This window comes from Ammospiza nelsoni, chromosome 8, assembly GCF_027579445.1.
Source record: "Ammospiza nelsoni isolate bAmmNel1 chromosome 8, bAmmNel1.pri, whole genome shotgun sequence".
Lineage (NCBI taxonomy): Eukaryota > Metazoa > Chordata > Aves > Passeriformes > Passerellidae > Ammospiza > Ammospiza nelsoni.
In genome coordinates this window covers 31,544,784-31,571,581 of record NC_080640.1, presented here as the reverse complement: position 1 = coordinate 31,571,581, position 26,798 = coordinate 31,544,784, and the positions used below count along the sequence as shown (strand labels likewise).

General features: G+C 44.3%; 1 protein-coding gene across 2 annotated transcripts in view; it reads left to right on the top strand.

Annotated features, from left to right (window-relative positions):
• PRKG1 (protein kinase cGMP-dependent 1) overlaps positions 1-26,798 on the top strand; it is a 351,478-nt gene that overhangs the window by 237,082 nt on the left and 87,598 nt on the right. The window contains exons 1-4 of one of the 2 annotated variants that reach the window (XM_059477120.1): positions 490-666; positions 3,501-3,564; positions 22,641-22,718; positions 26,568-26,662. In XM_059477120.1, coding sequence (XP_059333103.1) covers positions 623-666; positions 3,501-3,564; positions 22,641-22,718; positions 26,568-26,662 — 281 coding nt within the window. In that variant the 5' untranslated portion in view covers positions 490-622. Of the gene's footprint in view, positions 1-489; positions 667-3,500; positions 3,565-22,640; positions 22,719-26,567; positions 26,663-26,798 lie in introns of those variants that run through there. The other variant, XM_059477119.1, reaches the window with a different exon arrangement.

The following is a 26,798-nucleotide window of genomic DNA, read 5'->3' as shown; positions in this document are numbered from 1 at the left end:
AATCATTAAACTGGAAAAAACTTCCAAGATCATCAAGTCCAGCTCTTTCTGGGCAAAATGAGAGATGGTTGTGGAACAGGTGAAGTCCTTCACTCGTGGTAGTTGTGCTCTCCTGATAAAATGCTGCATGTGGAGGGATTAAAATCAGCCAGTTTACTGCATTTTCTCTTAAAACTCAATTCCTGGAGCCAGGGATCTGCTTTGCGTCCTTGTTTGCTGCCTCTGTAGGGTGGCCTGGATCTTCCTGAGGATTCTGGGCTGTATTTTGCCCGTCAAATAGGCATAAATAATTTGCTCTCCATGCTTTTTTACACCAATATTCCCTTTAAGAACTTTGAGGACTGCAGGTGGGCAGGAGGTCAGCTGTGAATATCCATTCCATCCCCAGCTGGATTCCATAGCCTCATCCAGGGAGTGGATTCAGGGCAGGTGCAGAAATTACTCCTCATTAGGTGGAATAAGAAGCAGCTGGAGAAAATCCCTTATAAGGGCAGAAGGAACCTCATTGTGCTGGGAGAGGTTGGTGAGCTGCTCTTGTTTTGTCTATAATCAAATTTCAATCATTAAACTGGAAAAAACTTCCAAGATCGTCAAATCTAGCTCTTCCTGGGCAAAGTGAGAGATGGTTGTGGAACAAGAAGAACAAGTGAAGTCCTTGTACTGCAGGTAGGGAGAAAAGTCACAAGTTTCAGTCTTTGCTGCAGACTTTCAGTGTTTTGCCGGAGGATAATATCTGTTTTGCCAGCTGTAGCACTGTTACTGTCTGGAGTGGATGTTTAAAAAACTTCATTATTGATGGGATTTAAGGAGCAGTGGGAGGAGAACTTGGTGGAGAAAGTCCGGGTTTGTTTGACCCTGCTTTGTTGGACAGAACAATTGTTTCTTGAACAGCTGGAGCAGTGTTTGTTGTGATTTTTTTTTTCACCCTAAACCCATCCCAGCTCAAGGGCTGAATGTTTGCCCTTCTATACCTTTTTCACACAGTTGTAGAAAGGGAAATACAATTTTCCTGCCTCTTGCTGTGGTGATCAAAGATTCCCTGTGAGGTTTTCTGCTCCCATTTGCCTCCTTCCCATGTGTTTTCCCACTTGCAGCAATTTGCAGCTCGGCTGTTATGCTCAAGGCTCTCCCTGGAGAGCTGAGGCTCCATTTGCCTTTCAGGGCAAGTACCCACCTGGAAATAATCATGGAAACACTTATTTTGCACACAAGTCCCTCAAAAATCCAGGCAGTTCTTGGAGGGAATCAAGACTCTGTTTTATGAATCCATTTAATATTTTCCTGTGGAGAGCAGAGGGAGGTTTTTATTGACCTCAAAAATCAAATCTTCCTTTCTTCTTTTCAAAGAAACTCAAATATTTGGCTGTTTTGTCACTTCTGGCTGTTTAGGGGAATTCTGGCCTGCCACAAATCCCCCTAAATCTGGGATATTGATGGTGTAATTCCATGATATGTAAATCTGGGATATTGGTGGTGTAATTCTATCATATGTTTGAAGTTTGTTTTGTCAGCAAATTGCTTTTCCTATTATTTGCTCTATTACAGAGTTGAAGTTTTAGGCTTTTCTCGTGGTAAGAGTTGGAATTTAAAAACGTAGGGCCTATTTGTCTGTTTTTTAATGGATTTCATCTATAATAGATGCCTTTCACTACCCTCCCTTGGATTTCACAGGCATAATTATCCATTAAAAAATACTCTGTGGTGAGTTCCCCCCAATTTGGGAGTTTAAGGGTGCAAAGATCTGACCACTTGTCCAAGGCTGTTATCTTCTTCCATAAGTTCATTCCTCATTTGGGAATGCTAGAATTGATGTAATGAATTTTCATTTTATGCTTAGGCCTTGCTGTCACAGGATTCCTGTCCAGTTGTTTGCTTGCTCCTATTACAATGTGGGCCCACGTGCTCCCGGTAATAAAAATGTTCTTCCTAAGGAAAAAAAGCTGTTGTTGAGAGCATGAAAGGTGATATTTTCTGCATTTATCAGCTCAGATTTCTCTTATAATTAAATAGATTCAATTGAAATTATTTTTTTAATGAAATGGAAGGATTGGCCTAAATAATTTAGCCTGGCCATGGGCACTTCCAGGGGCAGCTACAGCTTCTCTGGGCCATGCTGTATTTTGGGTTAAATTTTTGTTGTGTCTGTGCGTTTCCTTCAGCATCACCTGGGGAAATTGATGGATCTCAGGTTTTTATAGAAAAGAGTATGAGAAACCAGAGTAGTGCAAATCACAGGGTGATTGAGGATGGGAGAGACATCTGGAGGTCCTATCATACAGGTTGCCATGGGGCATGTCCTGATGGTTTTTGGGTCTTTCCAAGGAGGTCAATTGCACAAGGAGGACAATTCCACAGCCTTCTGGGTTCTAAGGCAGTGGAGATTCAGCTTCAAAGTCAGGATACTCCCTGCAGCTTTGGACACCCAAACTTGTGTCCCCCATCCTGCTCCAGACTGGTTTGGGTGCAGTCTTGTGGGTCCTGGCTCAGGGGGCTCTTTATGGCTGCATCACTTTCCCATTCCAGCCTGGCCTGGGCAGCCTTTGCAGAGGGAATTGCTGCCAAACAAGTGACAAAGTCACCTTTTTGGCTGAAGAAAAGGCACAAATTTGGCTGTGAAACCACCAGGGAAATGTTCAGAAACCCCCTGAGAGCTTGGATGGGGACTCAGTGCTGCAGAGCTCTGTGCTTTGTCCATCCAGGGGTGGTTTCACTCTTCTCTCTGGGGCTGCTTCCCTGATCAACCTTTTTTTGGGTTGCAGTTTATTTCTGGGGGGCTGAAGCAGAGCAGGAAGGAATATGACTGAGCAGGCTCGTGGCACACAGGAATTCCAGTGGATCCTGAATGGATCCTGTTGCAATAAGGTAGAAAAATCATAAAGGCCTCATAAAGTCAAGCCTGCTCCTAAAATCAGTGGCTGGCCTTGTCAGGCTAGCCCTTTGCAACTTCCCATGTGAAGCAATCCTGGTGTGAGCAGTTCATGAACATAACAATCTATTCCTGGGTGAAAAACAACCAGCACCTGTATAAATTATTTTTGCACCATTAGATAGTTTTAATTTTTCTATCTCTCACAAAAAACTTTTCCTGCATTCCGCACTGAGAGTTTGAGTGACCAATCAATACAGAATAACAACCTTTTAATAACCAATAAAGTAATAGGTAAGAAAGCTACTGACCAATTAGAGTCCAACACAAGGTCTATAAAACTGTATAAAAAGGAGTTATGTGACTAAAGATGGGTCTTTTTTGACCATGAAGAAAATGGAGTCCATGTGATTTATTCCTATGGATTACCAGCTCTAGGGATGGCTCTCCAGAGGTTTATCCCAGAGGTCTCCCATCATCACCAAATGCATCCTGCAGCTTTCTATTATATTTTTTACCCTGTTCAGCCCCAGAGCATGAAGGAGGAGTCTCAGGAAGACAGAGAGGAGGAAAGCAGCTGGATGTGTGCCCTGTGTAAAGGGATCCATTAATGGAGGTTTCTTTTCTATTGCAGCGTTCCCACATTCCAGAGCCTTCCTGAGGAGATCCTCAGCAAGCTTGCAGATGTTCTGGAAGAGGTAAGAGCTTTGAATATTGAGATTTCATGAGCTCAGAACCTTCTGCTGGCAATATGCAGCCTCTTCTTTTTCCCCCCAAAGAGCAGCTCCCCAGTTCAGCACCCAAGGAAAGCCATGAGAGGAGTTGTGGGGAAAATTAATCTAGTTTTGAATAGGGTTTATATATTTTTAATTGGATTTTTATCCAATCAATCATTTCCTGTGGTGTCCAGAAGGGAATGAGCTTCTCCAGCCTCTGGGTGAGTAGTGGGGAGGAGGGGAATGTGAAAAGTGTCCCATCTAATCTGAAATGAGACCAGGTTATGTTGGAGGGTATTTTAAAAGTGTTGTGGAAAAGGTGCTCTGCAAAGAGTTGCAGCAGTGTTGAGATGTTGGGGTCAAGTTGGGCTTTAACTGGGGTCTTGTTAGGATCAGGCTTTTAATAAGTCCATTTCAAACAACAAAGAAATCACCCACAATACACCAACCAAAACAAACCTCTGGAAAAAAAACACAAAAAACCTTACAAGCCCCTCAAACTGCAAAAAACCCTAAGCTGCACCCTACCAAAAATACCCAAACCCCCCAGCCTTGCCCTATAAACAGATGTAAAATATTTGGGTCATTTCACAGTTTCCCCCCATATTTTATTCCCATAACACTCCCTTCTGAGCCTGAGGAATTCAATATCCCAGAAAGTCGTTAATAAACCCTTCCAAAAGGTGATTTAAGTGCAGGGAATGAGTGTGTGGCAGTAATTTATTTCATTCCTGCTGGCTTTTCTTCATCCCTGCCTCTCCATCAGGGAAGATGTTCCCGTGGATTTGGAGGAAAAGCGCTGCTGACATCAGAGTTGATTTGAATTCCTTTTTTTCTGAGCTTTGCTGGGGTGTTGTTCCTTCTCTGCCTTTTTATTTAGTGCTCGGATAAATTCTGTGGCTCCAACAAATCAGCTGTTTGTCACCCTGAATAATTGCAGATAAGCTTTATTCCTTTTACTGCCAGGGAATGCTCTGATTTAAGGAAAAAAAAAAAAAGGATATGAATTCCCTCTGCTGTAAATTCCATCTGCCTATCTCAAAACCCCACTCCCAATGAGAATTTGCTTGGATCACATCACCAGCATTAAGCTCCTTATCAAGAGTTAAGGAGGAGAATAAAGTCTATAAAACTTTTCCAGAAACACTTCAAGTTTTGTGGCAGCTGGGGGAAAAAAATTCTTAATAAATATCAGTGAAGAAATGAGGCACAAAAGCAGCATTTATGGGGAATAAATCTGGATTGTTAGGGTGGATGCTCCCAGTTTTCTCTTTGGAATGAGTGTTATTTTCTCTGGGTTTGTCTAGGATTGAATAGGCTGTGTTCTGCATAAATTAAAAATAAAAAGTCACTCTCAAATCTGTGTATTTAGATATAAGCTCCCACCTGGCTACAGTCCCCTTTCCATAGGTTACACCTGTGAAATATTGAAAAACCCCTCTGGATCATGGGATTGTTAATATTCCGTGGAAAAACGTGTCTGGTGATTCACACAGGGCTTATCTGGGTGGCACCAACATGGCCAATAATTTCAGTCTTTATGGATAATTGCATTTAGCAAATGGAATTAAACTGCTGGAGGAAGTAGGATGGGGAGTCTGTTCCTGGCATGGCTGAGGAGTGGGATGAGCTTTTGGTGGGCCTGGGCAGTGCTCAGAGACTTGGGCTGGCATTTCCTCCTCTCCCTCTTTTCTCCCCTTCGTTTTTATTTGGGTTTTGTGGCACAAAATCAGGATTTCTTTCGCATCCTTAAGTTGCTTCACATTCTGGCAGTGCTTTTCCTTGTTAAGGATATTTGCTGTGCCATTCAAATGTAAAACTTGTAGGATTTGTGTCTCAAATCAGGTATTAAGGTACTGATAAATGTAATTAAGGTTCCTTGACCTCTTCTCCTCTGAAGCCACTTCCAGGTATTCATGATTTTGTAATTTTCCATTTGATCTCACATTCTGCATTGTGCCTACCTACAGCTGATTCTTCTCAATTTTGTTCCCCAGCTCCAAATTCCTACTCCTGTTGAAAGGAAGGATCCCTTTGCCTGGATGTCAGGGATGGAGCTGTTACCTGCCTGAACATCTGCCCCAGCTCCACAGAATTGGGGTTTTTCAGGGAAAGGGAAAGAGGCAGGAACTCGGAGAGCTGGAGGCAGCTGGAATAACTAATCCCACACTGGTTTGGGGTGGAAGGGACAATAAGGATCATCCCATTCCACCCCTGCCATGGCAGGGACACCTTCCCCTGTCCCAGGCTGCTCCAGCCTGGTCTTGGGCACTGCCAGGGATGCAGGGGCAACCACAGCTGCTCTGGGCACCCTGTGCCAGGGCCTGCCCACCCTGCCAGGGAACAATTCCTAATTCCCAATGTCCCATCTAGCCCTGCCCTCTGGCAGTGGGAGCCATTCCCTGTGTCCTGTCCCTCCATCCCTTGTCCCCAGTCCCTCTCCAGCTCTCCTGGAGCCCCTTTAGGCCCTGGCAGGGGCTCTGAGCTCTCCCTGGAGCCTTCTCCAGGTGAGCACCCTCAGATCTCCCAGCCTGGCTCCAGCCCTGGAGCAGCTCCATGACCTCCTCTGGATTTGCTCCAGGTGCTGTTGGTGCCCCACACAGAATTTAAAGTTCTGTGGCTGCAGATGCACAGGAGGAGATGGAATTAAGGTCTCGTTGGCATTTTCAACCCAGGCCTCTTCATCTGCATTTCCTAATCCCGTTCCTTGGCTGTTTGGGATTTAGCCTGGTAATCCATGGGAGATGTTGTGTGTAGGAATCTGAGCAGCTGGAACAGCAGAGACAGTGACAAAGGCACTGAGATTTGCTTACAAAACCCTGCAGATCAGTTTCTTGTGCAGATAATGTCAGGTGTAAACCACGTCACATGGATTTGCCTCCTTTGTTGTGTATCCAGAGTTTGAGACAGCTTTGATATTTATGTGTGTATGATCATGATATTTTCTGAAAAATCCCTTTGCCAGGATTTCTTCTCTTGCGAAGCCTCAGCTTCTCCCTGTTTTGCTGCTTTGGAATGTGAATTGTTTTTAATTAATGACCAATCACAGCCAGCTGTGTTGGACTCTGAGTCAGTCACGAGTTTTTATTATTCATTCTTGTTAAGCCTTCTGTAAGTATCCTTTCTCTATTCTTTAGTGTAGTTTAGTATAGCATTCTTTAATATAATATCATAAAATAATAAATCAGCCTTCTGAGAACTTGGGAGTCAGATTCTCATCTCTCACCTCGTCCTGGGGACCTCACAAACACCACATGTATGTATATTTATGGATTATTGTTGGGTGTATAGAAATTTAAAGTGGTCCAGGCCAGGCTGGACAGGGTTTGGAGCAGTGTGGGACAGTGGAAGGTGTCCCTGCCCGTGGCACAGGGATGGACTTTAAGTCCCTTCCAATCCAAACCATTCTGTGATTTTCTGACAATACTTTATACCACATTGAAATATATAATATTTATCTATCATAAATATAATATATCTATTATAGATAAATATTATATATAATATTTATGATTATATATAATAAATATATAATCATTTATCTATCATAAAATAGATATTTAAATATAAATACGGCTATTGGCCAAGATTAACTCATCTTGGGTTAACAGGAGAGCAGCCACAGCTTGGAAGTGCTGGGAATTGTGGTAATTTTGGGATCTCCCATTGTGGGGAGGAAAGATGAATCTGACTCCATGTTCTTAGAAGGCTAATTTATTATTTTATTATATCATATTAAAGAATGCTATACTAAACTATAGGAATAGAGAAAGGATGCTTACAGAAGGTTAAAAAGATAATAATGAAAAACTTGTGACTCTCCTCAGTCTGACACAGCTGGCTGTGATTGGTCATTAAGTCAAAATAATTCACATGAAACCCATGAACCAATGGCCAGTTGCTAAACAATGTCCAAACCACATTCCAAAGCAGCAAACACAGGGAAAGCAAATCAGATAATTATTGTTTTCATTTCTCTCTGAGGTTTCTCAGCTTCCCAGGAGAAGAATTCCTGGCAAAGGGATTTTTCAGAAAATATGATGGTGATAGGGAGCGCTGTTCCCACATCTCCCAGTGTGTGTTTTGGGAATTTTTTTCACTGGAAGCATTAATATTCAGAATTTTAATTTATTTGAATGTACTACTGAGATCTAATTGCCAGTGATGTGTTTCCTGCAGCCCCAGGCAGCCTGGCCTTGGCTCCCAGTGAATCCCTGGACAAACAGCAGAGCCAAACTGAGGGGAGAGGCAGAGAAATGTGCTGAAGCCCAAAGGCAGAGGCTGCCAGGGATGGAAACTCTTCCTGCCACTCTGGGTGCTGAAATTTGGGATCCCAGCTCCTGTCTGCAGCCACTTCAGCAGCTCAGTTTGTGTGCTGAGTGTCACTTGCCAGCCTTTGTCTTGTTCCTTCCTTTCATTTTAATTTTCTCATTTTAATTCCAATGAAAGACTGAATTTCAAAAGGCACAAATATTAACAAAAATAAAACGCAACCCAAAATTCTTCCCTGCCACTCGTGGAGCTCCTGTTGTGGCTCTTGGTGGAGAGTGGGATCTTGGAGGAGATTTCATGGCTTAATTCAGCCTTCAGAGCTGTCCTGGGCCTTAAAGCATCCTTCCTGCTCCACACTGCCCAATTAGTATGGATCAGGTGGCCTTGGGATGCCTCTGGTTAATTAACAGAGGCTGAACACAGTCCTGCCTTTGTGGGATTGTGTGGCAGCAGTGAATAGGAGAGGGAAAATGTGCAAAATTAATTAGCTTTCAATAGAATCTGTGGGTTTTAGGCTTGTTTAGGAGTGAGGATGGCTCTTGGATAAAGGGAATCAGGTCCCTGGTCTGTCCTGCAGCCTCTGCCAGCACCAAGGCAGGTATTGATGTGAAACAGAGCCAGAAATCAGATTTGAGGGAGAATTCAAAATAAACAGGGAAGAGTAAAAGATTTTGGTTAAGAAAAAATATGTTAATGTTGTTATTGATATTTTTTTATCAAAGGAAGCACTCTGAGGAGTGCTCACTGGAAAAGCTGTGGGAGAGGGTAAGGCTGCCTGTGGGGGCATCAAATCAGCTTCAGTCCCGCCTGACTCCATCACAAATGGACAAAATTTTGACTCAAGTTGTATTTCCATTAATTTTTCAAACAGTGCTCATGAGAACACAGCTTTGGGTTTGCAGGTGCACCGGGAAATAAAAGCTTTTTGGGGGGAAAAGGCATTAGAAAATAAAATGCAGCTGGAGAAACTGGAGTGCAGGAATACAATGGAGTCAGTGGCAAGAGCTGCTCTAGCTTTGGATTGGGATAAAATGTGTTGTTTGGAGTTAAATTTTCCTTTTGATTTTCTTTAATGTGGGCACAGACCACGTGAAGGGAATTAAAAATAATCTCCTGCTTGTGTTAGCACAGGAAAGGAGTTCAGTGTTCCCTGGTTTCTGTGGATTCTTGTCAGGAATGTCTCTGTGCATGTTTATTGCTCATCCTTTGCTCTCCTGCAGTGGTGGAAATGGGGCAGGACTAGGAGTTTTTCTTCTCCATTTCTGCAAATCTTATTGTTAAAAGGTGATGGCAGTGGAAAAAACCTTTGGGACTTGGATTACTTCCTAATGTCCCAATATCCCATCCATCCCTGCCCTCTGGCACTGGGAAGCCATTCCCATGTCCTGTCCTTCCATCCCTTGTCCCCAGTCCCTCTCCAGCTCTCCTGTATTGGTTTCTCTGGGTCTGGATTGAAGGCACTTGAGACAGTAGCTCATGTTCAGACTCAGGTGTTTATCATTTCTTATCAGTAAAACAGCCTCACTACTGTCAGTTCAGCAGCTTTTCGTTAGAAGGCACCAAATGGCCAACAATCTCTTGTTCCAAGGGCTTTTAAGACTAAACTATCCAATTAAGAACTGACACCTGGATTATTTTCCCTTTTAACCCAATAACTGATCCCACAGAGCTGCCATGGGGACTTTTCTGCCCAATTACAAAATGCCACCCAAACCCATGGAGAAGGAGGAAGAAGAAACCCAGGGTGACACCCTGTGCCCTCCATCTTGCTTCCATCCACAACACACTAAAAATCCCAAACCTCAATTTCTCACCAAGAAATTTCTCACACCTGCACTGCTCTCTATAATCTGTTTCACACTTTTGTGGGTTCCAGTCTATCTTGAAGTCCAGGAAGCTTTCTCCATGAATGAGGGTCAAAGTCAGTGCTCCCCTGGGGTCAGGGCACCCCAGAGCAGACAGAGAAATATTCTCAGTGCTCTGGTTTCTACATCGTGGAGCCCCTTTAGACCCTGGCAGGGGCTCTGAACTCTCCCTGGAGCCTTTTCTTCTCCAGGTGAGCACCCCCAGCTCTCCCAGCCTGGCTCCAGAGGGGTTCCAGCCCTCAGGGCATTTCCATGACCTCCTCTGGACTTGCTCCAGCAGCTCCACATCCCAGATCAGACACCTCACTGCAGTTGGGCTAGAAAATCTGTTGCCATTTCTTCCTATTTTATTTAGCATCAAATCCCTCCTGTTTTTCCCCAGTAAAATCCTTGCTCTGAACTCATGGGAAGAGATTTCCTGGAGTTCCGTGCTCTTGGCACATGTGGGAACTTCAGGTCTTCTGGTAGGACCTGCTGGGTGTTTGTGTCAGGTGCAATGAGCAGCTTTTGGCCTCTGTCAAATGCACTTTTCAGGCAGGGAAGGGTGTTCTCTCTTTAATTGAGATTTATGAAATGAATTTAGAAACCTCTCAAGAAGCAGGTTTTTTTTCAGGCTGAAAATCCCAGTGGTATCAGAGGGATTTTTATCCAGAGCTTTCCATGCAAAGCTGGATTCCTCTGGAGACAGGGGGGTTTATTAACATCTCATTTACTCTCAGAAGTCCCTCTGCCCTTGTCTCTGGGCTCCTTTGCTATACCCCAAGCAGAGGAGCTGGGTTGTTGGATTTCCTTCAAGTGTATATTGTAAAATCCACTGGAGTTTGGCCAGAGCACCCCAGCTAGGGAATTGCATCTCCTCCACCTGTCCGAAGCACCTCGATGCATGGAAATCTCCGCGAAAATCCCAAGGACACTCAGAAGGATTGGAGTTGGGAGTTTTAAGATATTTTCAGCTCTCAGAGAACAAATTCTTCACTGGGAGGGTGGGCAGGCCCTGGAATGGAATTCCCAGAGCAGCTGTGGCTGCCCCTGGATCCCTGGCAGTGCCCAAGGCCAGGCTGGAGCCACCTGGAATAGTGGAAAGTGTCCCTGCCCATAGCAGGGGGTGGAATAGGATAATCCCTAAAGTCCCTTCCAACCCAAACCATGCTTCCCCCAAGAGAATTCTGTAGTTCCCTGTTTTCCAGCTGCCTTCCCAGCACTTTCCCAGCTTTAACCCATTCTTTGGGCCCCTTCTTCTCAATCAAGCTCCCAGTGGTGGGAAAAGCCATTCCAGCAGTGCTATGATCACCAGCAGGACATGTGGCAAAGGCAGCATCAAACAGAAAAAAGCTTCCCCATATTTCCTTCATTCCAGGATTTATTTTCTTTAATTTGTTATTATTTTTGGCATTGGTACATTGAGTGGATGATCAGGTTTTCAGGACTCACTGATAAAATGTTAATTTCTAAAGCTGCCCCACTCAGGTTATGTAGGTGTTGGGATTTAAATATTTCCTATTTCCAGTTGGATTAAGCCTATCTATGAGATATTTTAATTTTTTTTATGCTCTCTAAGCGGATTCTCCAGCTGATCTGACACAGTTATGAAAGAAAGGAAAAAAGAAAAACAAAACATTTTTTTGCTGTGATCTTAGATATTTTCCAGGGTTTCACAGATATGAAAAGGGAGGATTTAAGCAAATCCATAATTTATTATTTGCCCTGGTGGATTTGCACCTATTAGAGACACACAAGATGGATGTGGATTTTTTCATGGCACCTGGGACAACAGAGAGGTCACAGGGGAGAACTGAGGAGCTCCAAGTTGTCTCTTCCCCGATCCAGCCTTGTTCCTAATTTCCCAATATCTGTTTGTTTACTGTTCCTGCTTTCCAGAGGCTCTGCAGCCACCCTGGGGCAAGGAACCCATGGAATCTGCTTTTCCGGGCATTTTCTTTGTTGCAGACAGCTTGGGACTGATGAGTTGATGGTTGTCCTTCGCTTCTTAGGTGGAGAAAATGCAATCAATTAATTCTGACTGAAATTTAGTTAAAATTTGGGCATTTTAGGGGTTTTACTGTGGTGGAGGTGGCTCAGCTCAAACCCCTCTTCCCAAGCAGTGCTGCTGACAGCCTGAGCTGAGCGATTTTTGGGATGGATCTTCCCATGGATGAGGTTCCTGTTCTGTGCTGAGGGCTTTGCTTTCAGTGCTGAATTATTTGGGAGAAGCTTGGAAGGAGAGCATGTGGCTCTCTGGTCTTTTGACCATCTCCTCTTGGGAATTTGTTCAGGAGTTTCCAAAATTCTCTAATTCTCACCAACAAATCACTACTTACAGACATTTATGGGCTAATTTTGGTGGGAACGAACCCCAGCATGAAAATCCAGTCTGGGGTTTACTCAAAAATATTCCATGATTTCCACCCTTCAACCCTGAAGAAATTAACCAAAACAATGCCTTTTTAGCTGTAAAAATAGGGAAAAGATACAATCAGCAATTATATTGAGGAAAACCTAATTAATTATTACCTTGATGAGTGTTTTCCCTTTGATTGCAACCTTTCCCCTGCTGGATTTTCCCATAGTGTTGCCCACAGTGACACCTGCTGGAATCTGGGACAATCAAGGTTGGCTTGCAGGTCCTGCTGAGTGAGTCCTGCCAGGGATTAATTAGGAAAAAAAAAAAGAAAGGAACACTTTATGAGGTGGTGGAGACACCTACAGCCACCCAAGGAATGGCCATCAGGTTTGGAATGCTGGGAATATCAGCTGGAGATCTATGGGATCAATGGTTCAAACCCAGCTTTAAAGAAAAGATCAGACATGAAAATGGGGAGATCCTCTTCCCATCCCCAGACCTCCTCCAAGTATGGCTGGGTCCTTTTCCAGGGAATTTATTTCTCTTGGGAAATGGGGTTGCTCACACTTAGTGTTTGTGCCTCTCTGGTTTTAAACATCCCCTCAGAGGTCTTGGGGATGGATTTGAAGTTCCCCCTTCACAGGGTGGCATTTGCAGTGTCTGGGTTGTAATAATGGGAATTGAAAAGTGTCCTCAAGATGGAAAAAGCCATTTCTTAATCCTTGGAATGGGATCTTCCCAGCTTTAAGCTGCTGCTGCCCCAGGATTTTCCCTGTGTGAGATGGGATCCCATCTCCATTGGGGTCAGACTGCTCTGTTTGTAAATCCAAATGCCATTTACCAAATTCCTGCAGAAAAAGCCATGCAAAGTAGAACTCAAAGTTTTAAAAAGCCCTGGTGAGGAAATTTTGCGATCATTGTGCCCTTGCCTGGTAAGGAAAGGGTCAGCTGTGCCTTGTGCTAAAAATCTGACCTAGATTACATTTACATTTCCCAGCCTTGCCCTGGTTTTGGTTTTTTTTTTTTTGGTTGTTTTTTTTTTTTTTTTTTGTTTTTTTGTTTTTGACTGATATAAGAGATGCTCCCAAAGAATCTGCTCTAAAGCACAAAATATCTGGGAAAAATCCAACATTTCTGAGCGGGGTCATTGCACGAGAGATTGATGGAAGTGTTGCTGCTGCAGGGGCAGTTCTTGATCTGCTTCTTCCTTCAGAAATCTCAACTTTTACCATCTTCTGAATTCAGGATTGATTGATTTTTATTCCTCACGCTTTCCTCTTTAGTTACCAGTTGTCCAAAATCCTGGAATAAGTTGGAGGCAGTGGAAAGGTCCTGTAAAATTTTCCTCCAGGCAAAGCTGAAATAGGCTCATGCGACTCCAGCCACATCAATTTTAGCAGCAGACATTCTATTAAACAGTAAAAAATACTGATTTCTGCACTTAGGGAGCAGATATTTTGCATTCCTATTGTAAAATACAGGTTTTATCCCAATTTTCCAAGTTCTGTTGTCAAGGAGACAGTGGCAACCCAGGTGAGTGGCTCAAGGCAGCTTCTTTTTCATTTGGGAAAAGTTTTTATTGATGTTTCAAAAATTGAGATTTCACCTTTTCCCAGTTTAAGAGTGAAAGTTCACTTGCTGCTTTAATAAATATATTTGGAGCAAAGATTTGATCTTATGGAAGTGTGATTCACAAGAATTCCTTGTTGAGCAGACTGGGAATGGAGGCTGAGTTTGTGTCATGTGGGTTGATAAAATTTTGCATTTTTTGTACCTTTTGGGGAGTTGATAGAGAAATCAAGGGAAAAGGAGGATATTTCCCAGCAACAGCCAAAATCCATGGGGATATAACAGGGAATATGAGTGTTTAATTCATCTGCCAAACCCAGGGCTGGTTGTCACCTGCAAAGAACCCTCAAAGTGGAAGCAATTGGTGAATTCAGGGGTTTAAACTGGGAAAATGACCTGTTCCAGTAAAAGTCTATTGAGGATGAATAAATCCAAAGCTTTCTGTGATTTCCCTTCCAGTAAAGTTGGTTTCCAGTGATAATTTGAAGTGCATTTTCATATGGAGATGTAGAGTCTCCTCTTGAGACTAGACCACAAAAAGAAAATACATTTCATAGCAGGTGACTGGAAAAGTGGCTGAATATATTGAATTAATGTGCATTTTTTTATTCCTCCTGATCGATTCTGAAATGCGTTTGGATCCTGGTGGCAATGCAAATACCTGGGGTGAATAAGCATGCGAAATTTGGAGGAAATGAAGGAAAAGAAATGAAACAAATGTGTTGATTTAAGTTGTTTACTTCCAGTTTCATTTTGGCAAGGAATTGATTCCCACTCTAATAACTGTGGAGCAGACCTGTGGATTTAGGGAGGGCAATGGGATTTCTACACACCTTCTTCCATTATGCTGCGGGAAACAAAATCAGAGCTGTTTGGGAAAGGATTGAAGAGCAGCTCTTCTTGCATTTCAATGAAATTTAATTAAACCCCCATGGACTTGAGCTGCTGGTGATTTGTTTTGTGGTGCAGTCCCATCATTGGGTTCTGTTTCTGGTTGGATTTCCTCAAAGTTGCTGTGTGTAATGTCTAAAGGAGGCTGAGAATGTCATGGAATTGTAGAGATTTCAATCCTACAAAAGCATAAAATTACATTAATGTGACTGGCCCAAGGTGCACAAAGTCCTAATTTTTTAAATTGTGTTTTTATTTTTGCTGAATTTTACTGTTTGCTAATTTTTACTCAGGGTGACTGATGAATTGATTCCACTCTGTTGCCTGGGGATCCTTTTTCTAATTACTGATTCTCAGCTAATTCTCCACATTTCACAGTCATTATCTGTGAATCTGGTATTATTTAAATTCCTAAGCAAAGCTTTTTGGGGGTTTTGACCCCAATTTGTGGCTTGATCTGTAGCCTAATCCCACTACTGCCTTTTACCCAACTAGTTTATCTGTTATCTCCTCTGGGAATAAATCCTAATTTTTCCCATATCAGTTCATCTTGTTTTCCTGGAAAATCTTGTTGCTACACTCCTCTCCCATTTCTCCTGACCCCGTGCTGCTCTCACCCTCTGTCATCTTAATCCTTGAACTCTTTGAGTTCTCTCTCTTGATCTTTGAGGTTGGTCTTGACCTTTTGCCTTCTTCACCTCTATCTCTGAACTTCAGCATCCTCAACCTCCCCACATTCCTGTTTCTTCTCAGCAGGCAGTCCTTAAAAAAGAGAGTTTGAAGCACAACAAATCCTCACCCACACAGGCCAGCTCCTGCTCTCCAGCCAGTCCAAGGGCATTCCAGGAATGGCAGAAGGAAAGGGCCAGGAGTTCCTCCTATCTCATGCACCTTCCCTTTGGGAAGCAGGAACTCTGGCCAGCTTTTGCCAAACATGGTCCCTTATCCACCTTGTTGCCTTTTAATTATCCCTGAAAATTGTGCTTCAGCAAGAGTTGGGTTGAAGTCCAGTAGAATGTAAAAAAAAGGAGACAAAAGCACAGCCAAGAGGACAATGTTGTGTTTTTCATGACTAGGAGATGAAACCATTGAGGTTTCATCTTGATCTTTGAGGTTGGTCTTCACCTTTTGCCTTCTTCGCCTCCCTCTCTATCTCTGAACTTCCCAGCTTTCTCAGCATCTTCAACCTCCCCACATTCCTGTTTCTTCTCAGCAGGCAGTCCTTAAAAAAGAGCAGAGTTTGAAGCACAACAAATCCTCACCCACACAGGCCAGCTCCTGCCCTCCAGCCAGTCCAAGGGCATTCCAGGAATGGCAGGAGAGGGCCAGGAGCTCCTCCCATGTTGTGGACCTTCCCTTTGGGAAGCAGGAATCCTGGCCAGCTTTTACCAAACATGGTCCCTTATCCACCTTGTTCCCTTTTAATTATCCCTGAAAATTGCACTTCAGCAAGAGTTGGGTTGAAGTCCAGTAGAATGTAAAAAAAAGGAGATAAAAGCATAGTCAAAAGGACAGTGACATGTTTTTCATGACTAGGAGATGAAACCATTGAGGTTTATCCCTAGTTTGTGTCCTTCTCCTTAGTACTGCTTGGTTTAGGGAGATTCTGAAGTGAGCTGTATTTGTTCTATGGCAAACCTAATAAATCCTTTCTGATAGCTCATAAATGCTCCTAATTATCCACTGTTAATTGCCATGAGGAGAGTTTTGTGAAGGTTGGGTTTTCAGGTGTAAAGACCTTGACTTTAGTGATGTATAAGGAATCCAAACTGCTCAGCTGTGTGTTCTGGGTCATGGAAATGCAAGAGATATGTGGAGCTGCTGCTTCTTTCCATGAGAGAATTCAACCTTCAGGCAGTTTCTGAATTATCGCAACAGTAGTGTCTTATTTACACCTCAGTGCAAAAAACCTGAATTCCTGGTGGAAATTCAGCCTGGGTTTCAGGACCAGCAGTTTCACCTGAGGAGTTGTCAGAGCTTTGGTCAGAGTTGGAAAAGTCACAGTTTGGAGATGGCTTCTTGCTCTAAATTGGAATGTGTTGAGTTTTGCCTTCCACAGTTCCCATTTGTATAACTTTATTCTCATCTCCTGTCTTGTCCCAGGAGGCCTGGGTCCAGCTCAGTTTGTGGAGACTTTTTTTGCCTTTGAGACACTGAAATGAGAGGAGGTTTTGAGAAAAAGGAAGAGCAGGATGGTGCCAGCCCTATCTCCTTCCCTCCTGCTCACTCTAAGCACACCACAGGGAACAGCAGTGCCAAACACAAAGAAAACCAACCAGAAATTAAATCAATAATTTATCCAAAGAGCTTCAAATTAGGGACATTTCTCACATCTTTGCACTTCAGGAACAGCAGGGCCCTGTTGTTTATCCCCTTTGGTTTATCCATTTCAGTGTGTATCCCATGGATTAGGTGGAGGCTGTGCTTCCTTTTGCTTCAATGAAATAGTTGTTGAATATCCTTTTTTTACTATCCTCATACATCCTTTTAGATTCCTTTTCCCTGGAGCAATCCCTGTTCCTCAGCAGCACTGATTATATCTTGATATAATACAGGTTTTATCTTGTTGAGGACAGATGAACTCATTGTGGGGAGTCATTTCTTAAATCATAGTTTAATTTTAAGCAGTTGCTCTTGGACCAGGGAGTTGGATCAATAATCCTCATGTGTCCCAAGTATACCCAACCCTAAAATTCCAAGATTTGTATTATTCCAGAAGCTGAGCTGTGTCCATGCACAGCCAGCCCCTTTTGGAGGTGTGTTAAGCGCCTTGCTCAAGGATGGTTTTGCAGGAATTGAAAGGAACCCATAAAGGCAGAATTGTCCTCACAATTGGACAAGACAGCCAGAGTGTCCAGCTCATTCTCAGAAGTGTTTTCCTCAGTGCTGTTACAGCCCATTAAGGAGCCACAGTGTATCAGTGCGGAGGAAATGCCTCCCAAATGGATTGGACAGGGAGACAGGCTCCTGTCACTGTCACAGCACAGCTTTTGCTGTAAAATACATACTCAGTGCTGGTGGGATATCAAAGAGCTCTATCTTTAAGGAGGAAGAGTAAGTTTGTAATGCCATCAGTATGGAAAACTAAACAAAAAAATTGCTGCAGGACATTGCAGCTCAGTTAGAGCCAGCTGAGTGAAAATGACAGGAGCATGGAACAATTTGGGTAGGAAGGGACTTAAAGCCCATCCTGTTCCACACCTTCCACTGTCCCAGGCTGCTCCAAGCCCCAAAGTCCAGCCTGGCCTTGGGCACTGCCAGGGATCCAGGGGCAGCCACAGCTGCTCTGGGCACCCTGTGCCAGGGCCTGCCCACCCTCACAGGGAACAATTCCTAATTCCCAATATCCCATCCAGCCCTGCCCTCTGGAACTGGGAAGCCATTCCCTGTGTCCTGTCCCTCCATCCCTTGGAAATAGTCTCTCTCCATCTTTCTTGCAGTCTCCCTTCAGGTCCTAGAAGGTCACAGTGAGGTTCCCCTTCCTCATCTCCTTTCTCAATTCTGTGCTCCATAATTATCATGGAATTAAGGGCATGAATTAACCCTCTCTTCCCCTCCTCACTTCCCACTTGTTGCCCTCTAGTTAAGCTGCTGCTTGGGTCTTGAGATGTCTTAAATGTCAAAAATTAGGGATAAATGAGGAGAGGACTAGAAAAGCATAATCCTCCCCTCTGGCTATTTCAAGCAGTAGCATTTTTAGATAATTCCTGGGAGTTTTACGCATGGTAAAACCAGGGAAACAAATCTTTGTGATTTTTAAGTTCAGTGCAGAAGACTGATATTTACCTGCTTGGTTTTTTAGCATTTTCAGCAAATAAATATATTTTTCCATTTCATTTTGTTTGCATACCTGTTGTCATTTTAGGATGTTTAAGGCTGCAAATCCTGAACAGGAAAAATAGATCTTCTAAAAGCTGCTTCTGTTTGGAGTTTTGCTGGCAGTTCTGTGAATATTTTTTAAAGCGCCAGCAAAATAACCATATTTAGGTTATTTTTATTTTATTTTAAAAACACTCTGGATGCAATGGGTGGGACATGGAGAACTGTCATCAACCCGTGTTGCTGTCACTGGTTTTTGTGGTCGAAACTCAGCTCCAGCTTTGAAGTCCTCGTTTCAAAGCCACCTTTGTGCCTCTGCTCCCCTGAGGAGACCTTTGGCGCCGTGGGTCACGGAGCATTCCAAACTCTCTGTTTCCCACTTTTTCCCAAACATTCTCAGCATAAACACGGCAGCCAGAGGCATCCAGGGGGAGGAAAAATGAACTTTTTCTCAAGTTTAACTGTTGGGTTGGGCTCCAGAGTGAAGGTTTCTCCCTGAGGCCTGGTCCTGTTTAAACATCTTGTTTTTAGCCAAGGATTCCTCACAAGACCAGAGCAGGCTCTCAAACATCTCAATTTTAGTCAAGGTTTCTCCATGAGGCCTGATTGAGGTTTTTCTATGGGCCCTGATCAAGGTTTCTCCACACAACCTGGTCAGCTCTCAAACATCTCATTTTTAGTTGAGGTTTCTCCGCCAGGCCTGGCTGGGATCTCAGACATCTCAATTTTAGTCAAGGTTTGTCCACACAACCTGGTCAGCTCTCAAACATCTCATTTTCAGGCAAGGATTCCTCACAAGACCAGAGCAGGCTCTCAAACATCTCAATTTTAGTCAAGGTTTCTCCATGAGGCCTGGGTGGGATCTTTAACATCTTGGTTTTAGTTGAGGTTTCTCCATGAGGGACCTTTGAGATTTAGTCCATGAAGCCTGGTTGAGCTCTCAAACATCTCATTTTTAGTCGTGGTTTCTCTATGAGGCCTGGTCAGGCTCTCAGACATCTCATTTTTGGTGGTATTTAGGAGCAGAAGCTCCAGTTGAAGTTTGTGACTGATCAACCAAGTTCAGTGGGCCAAAGTCCTCAGCCAGGTGTGAAGGTCTGAAGTAGCAAAGGTGATGGATTTTTGTGTGATGGGTGAGATGTGCCCTGGTGTGTTGGGGACAAAGAAATTAATCACACATTTAACTGTTCTGAGATGGATGGATTGGGGTGGTCACTGAAATATGGTTTGTACATTGCTTTGGGTCCAGTGTCTGGGGGAGATTTTTCATCCCGGGGAGTCAAAAAAGGAGTTTATTGACAAAATTTGGTGCTGTTGCATCCCACTGTTCCTAATTTTGTCCATTTTCAGTATAAGTTGGTCTCATGAAAATCCAGTCACTCCTGAAGAAAGCTTGCATTGGGTATTTTTCCACTCAAAGAAATGTCTGTGCCTATTCAATGACATTCTGCACAAGATGAGGGATTTCTTAAAATGGGATAGTTGCCTTTTTTAGAGCAAATCTGACTTGATCATGAGATTGGCACTTCTTCTTTGGGGAAACTGGAGCAGGTCATGGAGACCTATCCATGTCTTATCCTCTCAAACCTGATGAGTGAGCATTCTTCCCTCCCTTTGGTAAAGGGATTTTTTTGCTCACTTTAAGTAAAACTGAAGAGAAGTAAAGAGAATAAAAAGACCTGGTATTTTTATAGAAGCTGTTCTTACTAGACAAACAGCAATCTCCATGGGATCCACTTGGTGGAGGGCTTTGAAGGGAGGAAGAGCTTCACATTTGTTCATTTAGGTTGGGAATGCTACTTTGTGAAAGATTCCAGCTTCTCTGTGTGTTGAGGGACAGGATGGGAGGAAACAGCCTCAGGCTGGGCCAGGGGAGGCTCAGCTTGGACAGCAGCAGGAATTTCTGCATGGAAAGGATGCTCAGGCCTTGGCAGGGGAGGTTTGGACATGTCCCAGGAAGGGCTGGAGGTGGCACTCAGTGCTCTGGGCTGGGGACAAAGTGGGAGTGAGTTACCAGGTGGACTCCATGGTCTTGGGAGGTCTTTTCCAACCTCAGTCATTCTGGGAATCTGTGAACTTTTGCCAAAAAGCTTCTTCAGAGATATTTGATGGTACCAGAGGTACCTGAGGAGGTATTGCTGCCTCTCAAGTGGGGCTAAAATCAGGAGCCTTTCCACTTCCACATGCCCTGAGTGAGCTCTTGGGCACTTTGCCTGCCCAGGATGATGCACTGACACTGGGCAGGTAGCAAGAATCCCTTTAGAAGGGTGAAGCACATGGATGAGCTGATTTGTGTTAGAAAACAAGGATTTAAGAGCAGGAGCTCTGCTAAAGGATGTGAAGGATGGGTTGATTCAAGCATGAAAAATCGTGTGTGGAATTAGCTGTGAAATAAATGGCTTGGAATACATAAACATGAGGATGTGGGTGGCAGGGAGGGCGTGGAAAGAAGCACCAGGGAGGAGCAGGTCAAGTGAAATGAAAGCTCTGGGCACTCAAGGAGGGACTAGAGGAATGTGATTGGAATGTTGGAAGGACTTGGCTGAGATTAGAGCTCAGTTTGAAAAAAAGAAGAGACAAAATTCGCTGAAGTGAGAGGCAGCTTTGGTTGCTTTGAAGCTCAAGTTTGTGTTCCTCCCATTCCTTTGGAAGAGTTCTGGGCGGGAAGTTTGGGAAGACTCATGTATGGGAATGGTTAGGATTCATGGGTGGGATGTTTGAGAGAACTCATGGGTTGGGAAGAGCCATGTGTGGGAATGATTGGGAAGATTTAGGGGTGGAATGGAATTTATGGGTTAGAAGGTTGGGAGAACTTGTGGGTGGGAATTGGTTACAGCAGCCGGACTGAGACTCAGTTCTGCTGGTGGTAGTTGGTGAGCAGGACCAAGAAATGGCTTTTTAGGGAGCAGGTTTCGCATGTTAAATTTCCCAGAAATCATATAAAAATGCCATTAATGTTTCTAATGAATATGGATGACCTGTTGTAAATTTAGAAGCCATTAGCCCAGTATTTTCATTAAATAGATTTTTGGGTGCTTACAAGATTCCACTTGAGGGGGGGGTCTGATCCCAACACCACCTAAAATCAGGCCCTTCCAAGGAATTTCACCATGGATGGTCAAAATGTGCACTTTAAATCTGCTCTCCAGAAACACCCAACATAAGCAGTAAAACTCTGCAAGTTTATGTCCAAACTTTTTTTCCCTCTCTCTTCCCACTCTGGCACATGAAAATGGGAAAAGCTGGAGGTTCTGTTATCAGATTGTAAATGATAAAAAGGTTGGTTGTAAAGATAAATAAACAAACTCAGGTAAACACAACACTTTTGAAAAAAAATCTCAAGCTTAACCAAATTTGAGGATTTGGATTAATTCCCCTGTTTTAGCTCCAGTCTTTGCTTGTTTATACTTACTTGGGGATTAGAAGATCTGATGGTGAGTGCAGGGCATTTTTGGGGTGATTTTGTCCCAGATTTGGGCTGGGATAGAATACTCAATACCTCCAGCTCTCCTGGTCATGGTTGAAAAATCCAAGAGACATTTATCCCAAGGAAGATGCAGGAGAGGTTGGATGGGAAACTCTTGGCATCCCCCAGCCTGCTGTTGATTGAATTTGCAAGGGCAGAGCATCTGGAATAAAAAATTACAAGGTTTGGGGGTGTCTAAATATCAATTGAAAGTCTTGATTTAGAAAATATTTTGGTTTTTTAGTGATGTGTAAATGCACATTGCTTTTGATGGGGTGACACAAGGGATGAAAGTGTCCTAACAAGTTTAATGCCAGAATTGATAACCTGTGACATGAATTTAGCAAGGGCTGTTCCACAAAATAAGGCAAAAATGGACAGATTAAACTATTGTAATAACAGGAGAAAAGCAAAACTTACTTGCTGAATAAAACCCTTGCTAGCAAAGCTGGAAAGCCACCAAAACCAACAATAAAAAAAGGAGAAAAAAAAAATTTTATACCAGACTTCTTATTACAGTTTAGTTCATATAGCTTATTCCCTGTTGGAAATTCCTCTGTCTCGTTGATGTGCTAAAAATGGATTCAGGCTGAGGATAATTCATCTGGGCACAGGCTGGCACCAGCACAGCCAGAAGAAAAATGGGCAAGCCACAAATGCTTCCAGTTTAATTATTCCATTCCTTACCACAGGACAATCTTTAAGTCACAGCCAATGTCAAGCTGGGATAAAAGGGGTCCAGGGTGATGTTCTTGCAAAGCTGCCAAAATATGGGCTGGGGAACAGGCTCTGCTTTTATTTGTTCATCTTCATTTGGTTCCTTTGCCTCTTGCAGACTCACTACGAGAGCGGAGAGTACATCATCCGCCAAGGGGCTCGAGGGGACACCTTCTTTATCATCAGCAAAGGAAAGGTGAGTTCACACCTTGCCAGGCCAAGGGCTCCCAAAATCCTGCTCCAACCTCTCTCTCCCCCCTCTCAAGGCATAAATGTGCCAGAACTTGATATTTATTGGAGCTCCTTGGCTGGGTCAGGAAAGGAAGAGTGGCCTGAAGGGGTGAAAATTAAATCCCTGTCCTCCCAGGCAACACTTTGGGGTGGAAACTGTTGTTGAATCTCTGGGCAAATGACCATGAAACTCAATTTCTTTGAAATAAATCCTACAATACTCCATGATTTCTCTGCTTAGCATCCCCCTTCCAAGGCTGGCTTCCAGGCTCCATTCCCATGGCTTCCTCTTCCCAGCTTGTCCAAATAATAGTAATGCAGGGATCTCTGAGCTCTGTCCATAGGGGAAAAAAGGTCTAAGTTTCTCTTCCACTGCTCACAGGGAAAATATTTTTGACCTCATTTCCCATAAAACACTGATGGGATTTTATAGACCAAGTTTCTTCCTTCCATTCAACAATTATTTATAATTTTTTAGCCTGCCTAATACACTTGAGAGACACTTGGCTTCTTTCCACATAGCAGGAAGAAGATTTTGGAGGGAATACACAGTGATTCCCAGCTGCCAACTCATTTTCCACCATCATCTTCCACTTTCTGGGAGCCGGTTTTTATTGTAAGGCAAAAAATGGTCTTTTTCAGATCAATAAGAGTGTCTTGGAGAAGTTTTTGAAATGAAATTAATCATAGCCTGCAGAAATCCAAGTTAGTTGGTTTGATGCCCTTTCACTTGCCTTCAATCAGAAATAATATTCCCTCTTTTCTCGGGATATGGACAGCCATGAGCCAAGCTTCAAATTCTTTTTCTGTTGCTGCTTTTTCATGGAGAAAAATATTGGGATGGTGCATCTCTCTTCCACATCTACATCTCCCTCCCACAATGAGTGTTTGGAGCTGTGTTGGCCACTGAGGCTTTTGCCCCACTTGGTCAGGTTGATCCCTTCACTTTCCAGGGAATGGCCTGGGTGGAAGGGACCTTAAATCCCATCCAGTGCCACCCCTGCCATGGCAGGGACACCTTCCACTGTCCCAGGCTGCTCCAAGCCCCAAAATCCAGCCTGGCCTTGGGCACTGCCAGGGATCCAGGGGCAGCCACAGCTGCTCTGGGCACCCTGTGCCAGGGCCTGCCCACCCTGCCAGGGAACAATTCCTAATTCCCAATATCCCATCCAGCCCTGCCCTCTGGCAGTGGGAGCCATTCCCTGTGTCCTGTCCCTCCATCCCTTGTCCCCAGTCCCTCTCCAGCTCTCCTGGAGCCCCTTTAGGCTCTGGAAGGGGCTCTGAGCTCTCCCTGGTGAGCACCCCCAGCACCTCCAGCTCTTGTCCTGGCTCCAGAGGGGCTCCAGCCCTGGGAACAACTCCATGGTTCCTCTGGACTCATTCCAACATTCCCCAATCTAAAGAGAAATGTAGAAACCAAATCCCAGTTGTTGGCCTGCAGCCCTTAACCCTCCCCCAGAGGATGGACAAGACCTCCCATGGCCTTGGCCATTGCTCCGGAGCCCTGGACTCCTCCTGGAACAGCATCTTGGCTTTGTCCCTGGCCTCTGCTCCTTTATCTTGCTGTGACAGCTGCAGGCCAGAAAAAGGGAGCTAAAATAAAGCAAGGCACTGGGACTTGCTAAAAAATTCCCAGACTCTCAGCTGGAGCCTGATGGCTTGACAGAAATTCCCACAGGGATAGTTAAATCCTGCCCAGTTTTCTCTTTCAAGCTTATTGCTTTGGAAAAGAGACACCAGTGGCTGATGGGTGGATGGAGCTGGAGAGAGTTTAATTTTAAAGCTTGGCTTAGGATAATTAATCCATGCTAAGCCTTGGATAGTGGCTCAGCAGTGAAACAGGGAATAAATGACAACAAAATACAGGATTTTAGAGTCAGTGTGTGCTGCCTGGCACCTGCAGAAGCTGGAGCACATCACCTCCTGTGTCCTGTGGTAAAACTTGACTCGGGCAGCTCATCAAGGCAGGAAAATGCTGGCACCAGCTCCTGGGAGCACACCTGCAGTGTCTGCAGATAGCGTGAGCAGGATCAGGGAGAGCTCCTCAGGGAGTGTCTGCCATGCCTGTCACGTCACAGTGTCTGGAGTCACGAAGAATCATGGAATTGTGTGGATTGAAAAGACCTTAAATCCCACCCAGTGTCACCCCTGTCATGGGCAGGGACACCTTCCACCATCCCAGGCTGCTCCAATTCCCAAAGTCCAGCCTGGCCTTGGGCACTACCAGGGATCCAGGGGCAGCCACAGCTGCTCTGGGCACCCTGTGCCAGGGCCTGCCCACCCTGCCAGGGTACAATTCCTAATTCCCAATATCCCATCCAGCCCTGCCCTCTGGCACTGGGAAGCCATTCCCTGTGTCCTGTCCCTCTGTCCCTTGTCCCAAGTCCCTCTCCAGCTCTCTTGTACCTTGACACCTTGGAATTCTCCTCTAAGGTCTCTCTGGAGCCTTCTCTTCTCCAGGCTGAAGTGAGCAGAGATAATTTTTTTACATTTCTGAGCCCATCACTCCTCTCAGAAATACTGAGAAAACTTGTGCTCTTCCAGCCCATCCTCCATTGATTTCTGTTCTCTTCTCTTCTGTTTTCTCCCAGCCCATCCTCCATCAATAATATTTTAGGACCAAATTCCTTTCTCTCTTCTTCCCTGTCAGCTCCACCCACCCCACTTGACCCGTCTCCTGAGCTCCTTTAGTGCATTTATTTTATCTTGTTTCCCCAAGTCCTACCAAGCAGAAATCAAAGTGATTTCCAACCATGCTGTGTGCAGGAATCTGTGGAATAATAATGGATGGAAATGGCTCATTCCCTTCTGCTTGGGAAGTGCTGCTTGCACATCCAGAGGCAGCATGGGCCTTGCTGTGTCATTTCCCCCCCTTTTCCCTTTAAAACTCACAATGTGGCACCAATTCAATGCAGTTTCCCCACTGGAGGCTGGCTCAGAGCTTTGAACATTGTAGAAGTCGCTCTGTCCTAATCCATGAACACTCTTTGCTTGGGATCGTTGGAAGTCATGGAAAAAGGGCTGAAATCTCATTGAAGTTCCCTCAGTTTATCCAGGGGTGTTCCTGGCTCATCCATCCCACATTCCCTGCCCTTCCATGAATCAGTGCAGGTGTTCAGCACCGTGTGCTACTCATTAACCTCTCGAACCCACTGGTTCTGCCATCCCTTAAAGAGCTGGGACACGGTGCAGGCCACAAATTTAATTTAATAAGGAAATTACACTGGGATATCACTGAATCCAAAAGGATGTGCCTGACATCCCACCTTTTAGCTTTGGGAATTTCCGCGTGCAAAAGCTCTGGTTGAAAAGATGGAAAGATTTGATTTCTGCTCCAGCTGGAGTTGTCCCCTCCCTGGAGAGAGAGCAGAGCCACACTCCATCCTACAATGCCCCAAACTGGACACTTCAGTTGTGCCCCAGTGGTGGTGATTTGTGTTCTTCCCGTCCCTTCAGGGAGCTTGGGAATGCTGGGAACCATGTGGAGCAAAGTTCATGGAAGCTTAAGCCATAGATGATAGATACACAGCAAATTTTTGGAATTTTATTCTCCTGTGATTGTGCAGCCAACTCCATGTTTAGACTAGAAAACATTCCCAAAAATCTAAAGCTGTGTGTTTTTGTGGGAGTAGTAGGAAAAATCACCGCTCGTGTTCTTGGATGGTTGGTTGGGGAGAGTGCAGGACTCTGGGGAATCACATTGTTCCCAGAGGAGCCTTTCCTGACAGATCCAGGAGATGAAAAATTCCCCTTTGAGGTTTTAGGTGTTAATTAAAAGTTCCCTGAATCCTATGGGGTTTTGGCTTTTCCACAGGTGAATGTCACCAGGGAGGACTCTCCCAGTGAAGATCCCGTCTTCCTCCGCACTCTGGGCAAGGGGGACTGGTTTGGAGAAAAAGCCCTCCAAGGGTAAGTGCTCCTTAAGAATTAAATATTGAATTTTGATATTTTCTCCAGGATTTTTGCAGCTTTCAGGTGGTTCTGGCTGTTTGGGAAGAGATTGGGAGTGGAGTTATTCTTTTGGAGTCACTGGATTTGTGTTAGA